The 12,490-nt window shown below is 48.3% G+C and overlaps 1 protein-coding gene across 5 annotated transcripts in view; it reads left to right on the top strand.

Moving 5' to 3' along the window:
* The window catches only part of EXOC6B (exocyst complex component 6B), a 281,602-nt gene that overhangs the window by 208,834 nt on the left and 60,278 nt on the right, over positions 1-12,490 (top strand). For all 5 annotated transcript variants that reach the window (XM_068149414.1, XM_068149412.1, XM_068149413.1 and 2 more), the window contains one exon: positions 1,321-1,394. In XM_068149414.1, the coding sequence (XP_068005515.1) occupies positions 1,321-1,394 (74 nt within the window). The remainder of the gene's footprint in view (positions 1-1,320; positions 1,395-12,490) is intronic.

Below are 12,490 nucleotides of genomic sequence, written 5' to 3'. Positions count from 1 at the left end.
AGCCCTGACCTGGAGTGTTTTTAGGGACAGGGCACTTACCACTTCTGTGGACAACCTGGCCCAGTGTCCCACCACCCTCAGCATAAAAAATGTCTTTCTTCTATCTAGCTTAGGTCTCCCTCTTTTAGTTTAAAACCATTACATTACACTGGTGTATATTTGCTCTTCCTTCTTCTGTTCTACCATCACACTCAGCTTCATCTCAAGAAGACATTTCTTTTCAGCATGGACCATCTTCAGCATCTGCAGGAGCAGAAGCTCCGTCTTGAGTCTTTCTCAATCTTGAGCTGTGGCTTTCACAAGTTAGGTCCTCTTGGTGACAAAATGTTAGATGGAGAGCAGAGATAAAGCTGTTACTTGTGGAGCTAAAGAGGGTGAAAATGAAGTGAAGTTGGGCAAAACCAACCTCAGGCGAGTCTTCAAAAGAGACACTTGGAGTTGTTGGCTTCATGGAGCTGATAATGACATGGAAGAGGTCCTCAATAAGGTCCTCGAACATGTATTTGTTCAAGTACCCCTCAGTGCTTTTATGCTTGGCTTAAATAACGGATTAGAAGGAAAAGAAATGACTTGAGGATGAAATTTGTGGCCTGATTATGCTGGAAAGGAGGTAAACGCAGCCTCGGAAATATTCTGTTGGCCTCCGAAGGCAGCGTTGTTCAGTTGTCAGATGTCTTCATCCACCGCGTATGAATACGCCGCGGAGCGGCCGAGCCCCTTCCCGTGTGGGGCGACTCGGCGCTGGCAAGAGGGCTCCCCACCAGATCATGCAAATGCTCCGCCGCCGCGGGGTCGCCGCCGCGGAGCGGCCGGGCATATTTTTTTGATGAATGCTTCTGGAGCCTGCTGACAGGCGTGAAATTAGAAAATTCCTTCAGCGCCCTAAAACATAAATAGCTTTCGGAACTGAAAAGAGTTTCACAGCTGAAGATTTTATTGTGTCGGGAGGAAAAAACTTTTCCCCCGCCCTCCACGTCCCCGTCCCCCCACCATTGCCCACCCCCACCCCCCCACCATTCTTCTCCTCAAGTTGTTTGTCCATTCACAAAACAAATACTCTGAAGCCCAGTGCGGCTCATGGGAATAAATTTCAGGTCGAATTAGTACAGTTTCCTTGCTGTCAGGACGGTGGAATTAATGGTGTTTTGATGACACGAATTTTGAAGGGCGAACAAAGACGCTGAAGGGAGGGAGACATGACTCCTTAGAAGCGCGGTCCTCCTCTCCCCCAGCCTCTCTTGTCTTCCCTGTCATCCGTCTGCCAATCTCCCTGTCCATGGTTAGTTAAAGGCGCTTTTTATCCTCTTTTCTTTCCCACAGAGTTTGCCAGATCCGGCCCAGTGCCTGGGTTCCAAGGGGACACGCTGCAGTTGGCCTTCATCGACTTGAGACAAGTAAGTCTTTGTGTTTTTGTTTTTTGTTTTTCTTTTAAGATGTGTGACTGAAGACCATCAGGTCTTAAGGAAAGGGAGAGGAGGGGAAACGGTGTGGGTGATTTACGCCAGAGACCTATATTTTCCCCCCTCCTCCTCCTCTCTGCGCTCGAAGCCACCTCCTCATTGAGCGCTCCTGGAGATGGTGGAGGTGAAAAGGGCTGGTGGTACAGGGGCGAGGAAGAAAGCCACGGCTGACCCTTGGCCAGTGGGGTCCATTGTGCCGCCGTTGGCTTCTGCAAACGTGGCAGAAAGATAACTCTGCGACTCTCCCCCCTGACGCCAAGCAGGTGGTGCTAACAGAGAGAGCAGTGATGCAGAGACCGCCCGCCTCGAGGACCTTTGTTCACAGAGAATGCCCACGGGGGCGTTTTCGCCAGGGCGAAGGGATTTGCATTCGGGCTGGTGTGGGGAGGCTCCGTCTGTGTCCCTCTTCGGCTTGGCAGACCCCCCCCCGCCCCGCTCCCCTCTTCCGCAGATGGTCCCCAGCCATGAATGACAAAGTGGCTGTTGGGGAAGATGATTGGGGAAGGCTCCACCCATCAGTGGCCACCTCTTGAGGGGGCCCTGTTAGAGCCAAGTTGACCATAGCAGGTAGTGAGGCATTTGTGGGGCTTGGCAAGGCAGTTTAGGGAAAAGGGCCTTTCTAGCAGGCCATTTGTTTGGGGGAGAAATGGGCATTATTGATATCCTCGGCTGGGGGGGGGAAGTGAGGTGGTCCTGTCATCTCTTGGCACCGAAGATGGATGGGTAGGAGAGAAAGTCTGAATGAAGTAAGACTCAATGACTGATGCTTCTCTCCTATTAAAACAATCTTTTTTTGTCTGTTGAGCCCCCCTGGCTTTGTCCCTGCTGCCATCATGATGCAGTGCCTCTTGTTTTCAGGGTTGACGTCGTTTGCATTCTGAAAACTTTCGGGTGCTGAGGGTATTCCTTAAATCTGCATAATCCCTTGTATCGATGATCTCCTTACCACTGGGACTCAGATTCATGCTGGAGCTGCTTTTAACCCATAAGGGTTTGAGAACTTCTCTGAATCCAACTGATGTGCAGGGAGCAATCTGTCATCCCATGACACTTGTGCAGAGCCCAAAGAAGGTTAATCCTGTTGAGATGCCACGGGTTGGCATTTCAGATTTGGGCCTGACAGTAACTGCCAAATATGATTGCAAAATCTTCCAATACCTTTATCAATGATCTGGATGAGGACACCCTCAGCCAGTTTGCAGATGACACCAAGTTGGTTGTGAGTGTTGATCTGCATGAGAGTAGAGAGGCTCTACAGAGGGATCTGGCCAGGCTGGATGAAGTTCAACAAGGCCAAGTGCTGGGTTCTGCACTTGGGTCACAATATCCCCATGAATGCTCTGGGCTTGGGGAAGAGTTGATGGAAAGTGTCTGGTGGAAAAGGTTTTGGTAGTGCTGAAGTTGGCACAGGTTGCTCAGAGAGGTGGTAGAAATCTCATCCCTGGCAACATACCAGGTCATGTTGGATGGGGCTCTAAGCAATCTCTTCTAGTTGCAGATATCCCTGCTGACTGCAGGGATGACCTTTAAAGGTCCCTTCCAACCCAAATCATTCTGCTAAATGTTAACACAATATTGATTTAAAGCTATGAGGAGGGAAAAAGATACCACCTGGAAGTGTTTGTGCTCCTGGCTCTTGGCTGTTCTCCTTCACCTGGGAAGGAACATTGGCATAGCTGGTGAAAGGAAGTTTCCAACCTGAAACCCAGGCAGGCTTCTCAAAATGTTACAAGTAATTTCAGGTTTATATTTCAGGTAGGTTTGTACTTAACCTTTTACCTTGGAGCTGTCCTGTCAATCAATGTGGCTTTGCAGGAGCAGGGAGAAGCATTCTGCCTTGGTTATGTGGGGAAGAAAAATGACTGGGCAAAAAACGTGCCGAGCAGGGAGATAAAGAGATGTCTCCCTCCCTTCCCACTGCATTTCAGTGCTTACTGTTGCAGAGCAATTGTAGATGAGAGACTTCCCAAAGTAATGTGGGATGATTAAGTTTATGGGAAAGACCAAAATGAATTCTTAGTTCAGTAAAGTGGTAGGAAAATGTAGTGATTGTGTTTGTGCCTTGGATCCAGATCCTTGTAGTGGAAAATAAGCCCTATAAAAATGTCATTGCCTGGGAGCATCAGAGTTCCTCCTTGTTCAGTGCAGCAGAGACAAGTCTCTGTACCTTGAAAGCCTAATTACTGCCCTTGTGCTCAAGGAAATCGGGAGCAATTCCATCACCATGTGGTAAGGAGGAGAGGAGTCAAGCCCACAGAATCAAAACTGCTGTTTTCAACAGGCAGTAATTTAAAGTGGGACTTTTCTTCCCATCCTGGGACAATTGTAAACCCATCAATAGGATTAATGAAGTGATGAAGTAAACCAGGTTGCACCTCAAATCCTTCTGTAAGAGGCCTTTTGCAACCATGGTCTGACAGCAATACTCAAGTATTTAAGGCTTTACAAGGAAGCAATAGTTACTTTTCCCCCATAAAGATTAAATGTTGCTCTTCCACAGTCAGTGCCGAGTCAGAAATGTGTCCTGGTTTTGTGGGGCAGAATCCCAGGCCAGCCATAGGCTGCAGAACAGACCAGAGTCAGCCAGGACAGCTGACTGGGGTTGGCTACAGGTGTGTCCCAGACCATCAGCATCACAGAATAAAGGAGGAAGTTTGCTGAGGACAGGGGAGCCTTCTGCTAGAGCCTTCTGCTTGGGCTTCCTGCTTTGAGTCTTTCTCACCCCTCTCCTGCTCCTGAGGACTGCCTTTCTGGATGTTGTGACTGCTGCACTTTCCTGAGCTGAGTATAACTTTGTCTCGTATTGGCAGTGGTCTTAGTTTGGTTCTTTCATTAAATCCATTTCCACTTGTGGCTCTTTTTTACTCTCACTGATTCTCCCTCTCTGTTGGGCAAAGGTCATCAGGTAACAGAGTAACTGTTAGAGTTTAGCCCCAGATACAGGCTAAAGGGAAGCAAAATGTGAAATAAATTGAGCTCCATAAATAACCTTGCTAAAATATGAAGGGCACCTAAGCAGTTCAGGCTTCTGCAACTTTCTTCTTGGAGCAACTCAGACTCTTCTGTCCAAATGTCCAAATACCACTGAAGATCTCCAGGAGCTTTCAAGTCAGCCCCAAGACTGCACATGCAATAAGTTCTCTCTTCTCTCCACAGCTTCAGGCCAGCTGGAAATGTTTTACTTTTTCATTTTCATGGGTTTATTATAAGAAAGTTAGCTGAAGAGGAAGGTTTTATGTTTGTCTGTGCAGTTGCTGCAGTTCACAGTCGAGCTGATCTCTTCTAGAAGCCAGATCAGCACTTGTGGCTGCCTGCCAAAGCAAATCTGTCTGCAGCACTTGAAGAATTTAACTCTGGACTCTAGTGAGGGAATGTCCTCGATGGATTAGAGCTCCTTACTCCAGTCTGCTCTGTCTGCCCAGAGAACTATAAATTGTCTGTGTTGAACTTCCTCTGCAAGTGCAAGCTTCAGTGCTGAAGGAGACGTGGTGGCCAGTGGGAAACCCTTGCAAATTTCAGGTCAAGACCCCATGGGTCTGTACCTTGATAAGATGCTGCAAGGCTCTGACCATCTCTCTGCTCTGTTACCTGAGGCAATTTGATGGTAGGAAGGAGGAGACAATTCCTTCAAGAGCTGCAAGGCAGCATCCAGGACAGCATGCAGATTCGTTCCCACCAGGCAGGAAGCCCTGGGTTGTTGCTTTTTAACTTGTTTTTAGGTTTGGCAGTTAAATGTGGTTTCCCTGCCCTCCCAAGCCTAATGAGATCTGAGGAGAAGATGTGCAAAAACAAGACAGTGGGTGAGCCTCAGAGCTGGTCCTGAGCCTGCTGAGAGAGGGACCATGAGTGTGCAGTGGTGTGCAGAGAGGTTCATTAGGTGGGGAACTGGTTTGGCTTAGTTTTTTTTCTCTGCTTGTTTTGCTGGTAGATGCAGCAGAGGTCGAAAACCATGTTAGAGGGAGGATCAGTTAAGTGTTATCTGTCTCGCCAAGGTGTCTCCTCTTCACATGTACTTGCTTGCCTCTTGGAAGCAAAGGTTTTGGTCATAAGAGAAGCTGCAGACAGAGTAGCTGCCACGTTAATCATTGGATGCAGTAAAGCAGAGATGAAAAGGTGACTCATGAGTTTCAGCTCATCTACTTCCTTGACAGTTGCTATTTTCCATCTCCAAACTGTTCTGTAGCCTGCCATCCCCCTGGCCTACTGTGTCTCCCATCTTTGGCCTCACAGCTCAGCTGGTGCTCCCAAGTGTGGCACTGTTCTGGCCAAAGGCTGCAGTGTGGGGCATCTACACACTGTTTGTTCATTTACTTATTTTAGAAGGACTCTTGCATGTTTTGGTTTCTGGTCATCTTCAGTACAAATCACAGCTGGGCAGGATGTATGATAAAGGTGCAAAATAGATGGGTTTTAAAGGATTACCAAACTATCAGGGCACAAATCACCTTCTCAGAGCTGGGGGTGAGGGAGATGTTTCTGAGGTGCTGGAACATGCCCAGAGAAGGGCAGTGGTGTTGGTGAAGCATCCAGAGTACAAGTCTGGTGAGGAGCAGCTGAGGGAACTGGGGTCATTTAGCCTGGAGAAAAGGAGGCTCAAGGGAGACCTTCTGGCTCTCTACAACTCCCTGGAAGGAGGTTGGAGTGAAGTGAGAGTTGGTCTTTTCTCCCAGGGAACAAGCTGTAGTACAAGAGGAAGTGGCCTCAACCTGTGCTAGCAGAGGTTTACGTTGGACATGAGGAACAATTTCTTCCCCAAGAGGGTTGTCAGGTCCTGGAACAGGCTGCCCAGGGCAGTGGTGAAGTCCCCATGGTGGAGGGATTTCATAGCCATGTAGTTGTGGTACTGAGGGACATGGTTCAGTGGTGACCTGGCAGTGCTGAATGAATGGTTGGACTTACTGATCTTAAAGGTCTTTTCCTGCCAAAACAATTCCATGATTCTAATGCCCTTTGCAAGGGAGCTTTTACCATAGGAAGACAACCATTTACATTTCACATCTCCCTTCCATTCTCTCTTCTCCTTTTACCTGCACCCCTTTACTCCTGTGTTTACCCTGCATTCTGTTCATGATTAGTAATGTTTGCTTTAATTATTTAACGGTTGCTCTGTGGCCTCTGCTGTATTTTCCTCTCCCTCTTCACGATCTGAAGCCCTTTAAGAGCATCACTGCATGCCCTGCCTGCACTTCCCAAGCTGTGTCAAGTGAAATGTTGAATCCTATTACATCTTTCATTGCAAATGTCATCTTCTTGTGCTCTAAGGAAACAGGAGGTGTGAAGACACATGTTCCAGTTGCAGCCTTAATTCTTAATTACTCAGCTATGATGGGTTTGAGCTGGTTTTTATCATTACCCTTAAATATAGGGGTTTGCTGTTAAGATCATATCTCCAGGCTCTTAATTACTTTTGTTGCTCCTCTCCAAGTTCCTTCCACTGATTGGTATCTCCTGGATAATGCATCCCCTGTTGTTAAGCACCTTCATTACTGCAGTGCCTACAGGCCATCTAATAACTGCCCATTTTGCTGGGTCTTGTGCAAACATGAAGACCTGAGGAGTCTGAGCAGATGATGGAGACCAGAAAAGGCAGGCCAGATGTCTGACTTGCAGCCGAACACATTACTGCCAATTAAATGGTATTTTGTTTCCTAACACCTGTGAATGTGATGGATGTTTTTCTGGGCATCCAGAAGCTTCACACAAGTGGAGATGTCAGCTTCAGGTCGACCAGCAGGTCAAGGGAGGTTCTCTTTCCCCTCTACTCTGCCCTAGGGAGGCCACGTATGGAGTACTGGGTTCAGTTCTGGATTCCCCAGTTCAATAGAGACAAAGAACTACTGGAGAGTGTCCTGCAGAGGCCACAAGGATGTTGCAAGAGGTGGTTTATAAGCTGGATTGGAACCTCCTAAAAATCAGGCTGGACTCCAATGCATGGCATCTTGGTGCTCAGCCTGCCCAGAGAACTTAGCTGGAAGGGTGCTCCATGATGGAGACCTGTCACAGGTGACAGACAGAGGCATTTTCTTTCTGTTCTGATGCAGCTGTATGGGAATGCCCACAGAGATGTGCTCAGACATGGATTGTCAGGCAGCTGTTGCCCAAGGAACTGTGAAGGAATCCCTCAAACTGTGGCTAACCCAGTACACCAAGAAGGGCATTCCAGGGTCTTGGCCAAACCACTGTTCCTTGCTTGTTAGGCTCAGGGTACAGAGTGGGGTTTTTTTAGTGCCCCAAACCCGAGAGCATTTGAAAAGGGCACATTAAGTAGTTTATTTTTTCCCTCAGTGTTAACTGCCTGACTCACAAAAGAGGGATGCTTCAAAGTTAGTGCTGAAAATCCAAGCTGCTCCTTGCTGTGCTCTGCGGAAACGGGCTGCGGAGAAGCAAAGGCACACAAAGATGTGAGCTCAGAGCAGGCTTAGAGCTCTAACTCTGACTTTTCTTTCTGTGGTGAGTTTAAGCTAGTCTTAGTGTTACTTTAACATAGCCTTTTGTAGTTCAATTGTGTTAAAGTCACACAGATCCCTGGTCTGTTCGGCTGCTCCCACTTGGTCGGAATCCATCACTCGCGATCCAGGAAGGATGTTTTGGCATAGTGAGGAATTAAAAGTGCCTGGACGCTCCCTGGAGCCTTCAAACGACAGCAACAACAACAAAATAAAAATCAAGAGTGCAAACATATTCTGTTAGCACTTCTCTTACATGAAGAGTGCTGCCTGGGTTTCTTTCATTAGGGTATGGCACTGGAAATTGTGGGGCCTGTCGACACTTTGCAGCCTGGAACAATGAAAACAAACAAACAATCAAAGTCTCTTTCATTGGGAGATTCTTGGGCTAGACAGAAGAAAGAAAGGGAGGAAATGAGGAATTTGAAAGCTAGGAACAGACTTTTCTACCTCATGGTTGGGTGTTGAATTCCTCAAGATGTCACATCAGCAGTTCACCAGCCTTCTTCAGATGTTGAAATCAGGAGATGGTGGAGCAGGAGGTATTTGTTCTCACCTTGGTCAGGGCTTTAGACTGTCCCTTGGGGTTTGCCCAGGAATGATTGGGCTTTTCATGCTGTGGTCACCCCAGGTCTGGGGTGTGGTCCCACATATCCCAGCCCTCTGTGCCCATCTACTGAAATCAACAAAGAAATGATGTATTTCTTTCCAAGGCTGCGTGCTGAGAGTGATTCACTAAAACATCATCCATCACTCAGTGTTCCTTTCTCTTGTTTTCTTGTCTGATTTATGGTAAAACAAGCAGCATAGCCACTGATGGGACTCCATGAAGAGCCTCAGCAAGATGGGACCTTCCACAGGAACCTGGACACCTTTCATTTGGGTTTTTCTCCTCTGAGATTCAACTGTAGACCCTGCCTCCTCCTGAGCACCCTCAGCTCTGAGGATCCATCCACCTTGGTGCAGGTTGCTGTTATTTCATCTGCATCTGCTGTGAGGCATGATCAGCAGGAGGTGGCACATGCAGGTGGGAGGAGAGATCTTCTCCCTGCTGTGCCCTCTAATTGCAGGAGGCTGTGAGGCAGTCATCCAACCAGTGAAACAGACACCGCTGGAGTTAGGAGGCCTGCTTTCACCTTTAACCTGCTGATTGAAGCAGGATTGATGGGGAACAGAGAGGGCCAGAGGTGGTTGCCCTTCACCTCAACATCCCTGCCTCTGAAACTGAATCCACTCCCAACAATCCATGAATGCTTGGGAGCTGTCACTCTCAAGCTGGTGAGGAAGAGTCACCCATAAAGAAGCCTTTATGGAGCTGCCTTTCATGATATCCTAGCTTCACTTTGTGCAATATGTGGGGTTTGTTTCCCCACCCCCCGAGAGCTCCTGTTGCTGTTGTGAAAGTGAAGAGTTGCTCAGCTCAGCTGTCAAGTCTCCCTGGAAGGCTTCAGCTGGACCTCGGTGGGTGGTAAAGTTGGTTTTGTGGAGCAGTCCTGTCTTTGAAGCTGTTGGGAAACGGTATCTTGGTGCATCTGTGCAATTCTTCTCCTTGGGATCTCTCAAGTGCATCTGGATTGCTGGGTGGTCATTTCAGAGCAAGGGAACATTAGCCCCTAGAAAGCCTGTCGTGAGGTTTTGCCAGGCAAGTGGTCAACTTCCTGAAATAACAGGCACAGATCAGGCAGCCACCAGCGGCATGGTGAGCATCTGAGGAAGGGAGGCAGGATAGCCTCACTGGTGCTATCAAGGTGATGGATGGTGCTATCAGCATCCATCAAAGTAACTTCAACAGCAAGGTGGTTGGTTGAGAAGCCTTCTGTACCCCACTATCCTTCAGGAATGAGACATGAATTGCTTCCTAGACAACTGTTCCCAGAGCAGGCTGTGCCATTGATTTTTCCATGTGGAGAGTACTCTTAATGACTGGCATTTATGTGGTGCCATACATGTGGGTTAGGAGGTTGATAAAAGAGAGAAGGTTTGTGAGGAACAGAGGGTGACAGAGGGTGTGGAGAAGACAGAGGAGAGGAAACCTGACCTCTTCATACTTCAAGCTGCAATGGTGGAGAGCAGGTGCAAGAATGGCAGTGGTACTAGAGCTTGGAAGAAACCAGCAGAGAGTGGCTGTGTTCTCCAAATAAGATGAGTAGATAGCTCAGGACTGTGTTTTAAGAGGACTTTATTGCATTTCAGCCAACTGTTCCATCATGAAGCTTGATCAGGTGAGGCTGACATACTGCACACCTTGCACAAAAGGGTTGGTGGCTTGCTGCTGTCATTTGTATTGATGGATTGACAGCAAGGTGGCACTAGACAGCAAGGAACATTATAGCATGGAAGGGTTGTCAAGGCTTGGAACAGGCTGTCCAGGGATGTGGTGGAGTCCCTATCCCTGGAGAAATTTAAAAGCTATGTAGATGTGGTGCTGAGGGCCATGGTTTAGTGGTGACCTGGCCGTGCTGGGTTAAGGGTCAGACTCTATGATCTTAAAGATCTATACCAACCTTAATACTTCCTCATGCCCAGTGTTAAAGTGAACAAACCAGAAGTATCCTTGATTGACTTCCTAGTTTTCAGGTAGACTTTACATTCCTGCCCACTATTAACCCAAACACTTAGTCCTGGAACTGTACCAGACTTCCCAAAGCATCAGAGATTTAAGGAGCATTAGAAATGTTTGACTAAATACTAGGAGTACTTTTACCTTGCCTGGTTTTATATGTACCTAAACCAGCAACATGTGACTTGCAGAGTGCCAAGAGGGCTCTGTGTGCTATGATACATGGGGAGGAAGAGAGCAATTAGAGTAATGATCTTTAATTCATAAAGATTGAGGTGGTCTGACCACCAGTGCAGAGGAATGGCAGTTTTCTGCTTTGGGGCTCATTGGAGGATCTGGTTGAAGGTGTAACCTGCCTAATACACACAGATATTGCACCAAGATCATGTATAGGCTGAGCAAAGTGAGGACAGATTCCTTCTGGACCTCCTGAACTGTCAGGACTGTCCAGGCAATGCAGAGGAGAAGAAACTAAGCAGAAAGGAAGAGTACATCTGTGTGTGTGGCAATGGAGGCAGCCCCTCAAGGAGTTTGTGTTGATTGGGCTCTGTTAACAGGTCTCAGTCCACCCCATGGTGTTTGCAGTAACAGCTCAGGTGAGGTGAAGCTGAGTGGCTGAACTCCATTTTGTAGGCTCAGCCCTTTCTCCAGCAAGAAGGACTGATGGATCTCCCAGGACTGTTGAGGTTCCAGCGGAGGTGAGCTTGTCTCTGCAAATGGTTGTGGCATATCTGTTCAGATGGCTCCAAACAGAAAACATGCATCTGGCTTATCTTAGTTGAGGTTCAGCAATGGAAGAACTGTGAAGTCTTGTCCCCCACCTCCCACTCCCTTTGAATTGGGATGTAAACACCTTTCAGACCACATAGCTACTAAGGCTTCTGCAGGAGACCCTTCCAACGCAGGCAGAGACGGTGGCTGATGCTCCTTGTCAGAAAACTTAGGTGTTTTGTGGTGGTTTTGACTCTGACTCTTCTGCACCAAAAAGCAGAAACTTCTGTCTGCTTCCCACAGTGATAACAGCAGTAGGGTGGTTTCCAGTGCGGGCTGTGCCTTCCTGTGCTTGCAGACAGGTCTACCCCCAGAGCGGAGGAGGAGAGGTGGGGGGAAAGGAGCCGTGAGTGCAGACAGTGTGTGTTGGAGCTAGCTGTAATCTGTTCATGTAGTGCCTGTTGTTGCTGGATGCTTTAAGGCCTGCTTGGGCACCGTCGCTGGGGCCGCTGCGGGACGCCAGGCAGGTTCTGCTGCGCACAGCCACCCCCAGCTCAGGGTCTCAGGGTGTGTTTTCACCTGGCTCTCTCGGCTAGGCCCTCGCTCTTTCGAATCAGTCCAGCAAACCGCCCCAAAGTGCAGCATTTATTCAGGTCACGCTCATGCATATTAATCTCTGGAGTCGGCTTCTCCTTCATTCATTTAAATTCTCCTGCTCCACCAGGCCCCAGCTCCCCGAGGGATGTGCTTTCCTGTAACAGCAAGCTGGCGTCAAGTCTCGAGGATCGATACCGGGGCATGCTTTCAGCGTTTAAATTACCACCATGGTCCATTGGTCTTGGCTTAGGCAAAAGAATCCCTGTGATGAAAAGACACTCGATCCGGAGTCTGCCTGATAGTGTAAACAAGAGCATTAGCTGGACCGGATGGGCGCGATAATTGCTGAGGGAGGTTGTTGCTTGAATGGATCCATTAAGGTCGGCTTCAGGGAACTGCATCATCCTTTTAGACAGCTACAAAGAAAGGGGGGGTGGGAGGGGGGAAGCTGTGGCCACAGAACGTGAAGCACCCAATCTATTCTTAACTTGGAAGGTTGTGGAGTCTCCTTCTCTGGAGGGAGTCCAGACTCACCTGGAGGCAGTCACAGGATGTTAGGGGTTGGAAGGGACCTCTGGAGATCATCGAGTCCAACCCCCCTGCCAGAGCAGTTCTGGGCAACCTGCTCTAGGTGACCCTGCTGTAGCAGTAGTATTGGAGTAGATCATGTCCAGAAGTCCCTTCTAACCCCCACAGTTCTGTGATTCTTTGTTGCT

Source organism: Melanerpes formicivorus, unplaced genomic scaffold (genome assembly GCF_026170545.1).
Source record: "Melanerpes formicivorus ecotype bairdi unplaced genomic scaffold, bMelFor1.0.p_v2 SCAF_18, whole genome shotgun sequence".
Lineage (NCBI taxonomy): Eukaryota > Metazoa > Chordata > Aves > Piciformes > Picidae > Melanerpes > Melanerpes formicivorus.
Note: the sequence above shows the minus strand (reverse complement) of the source record. Positions and strands in the feature narration are given on the sequence as shown.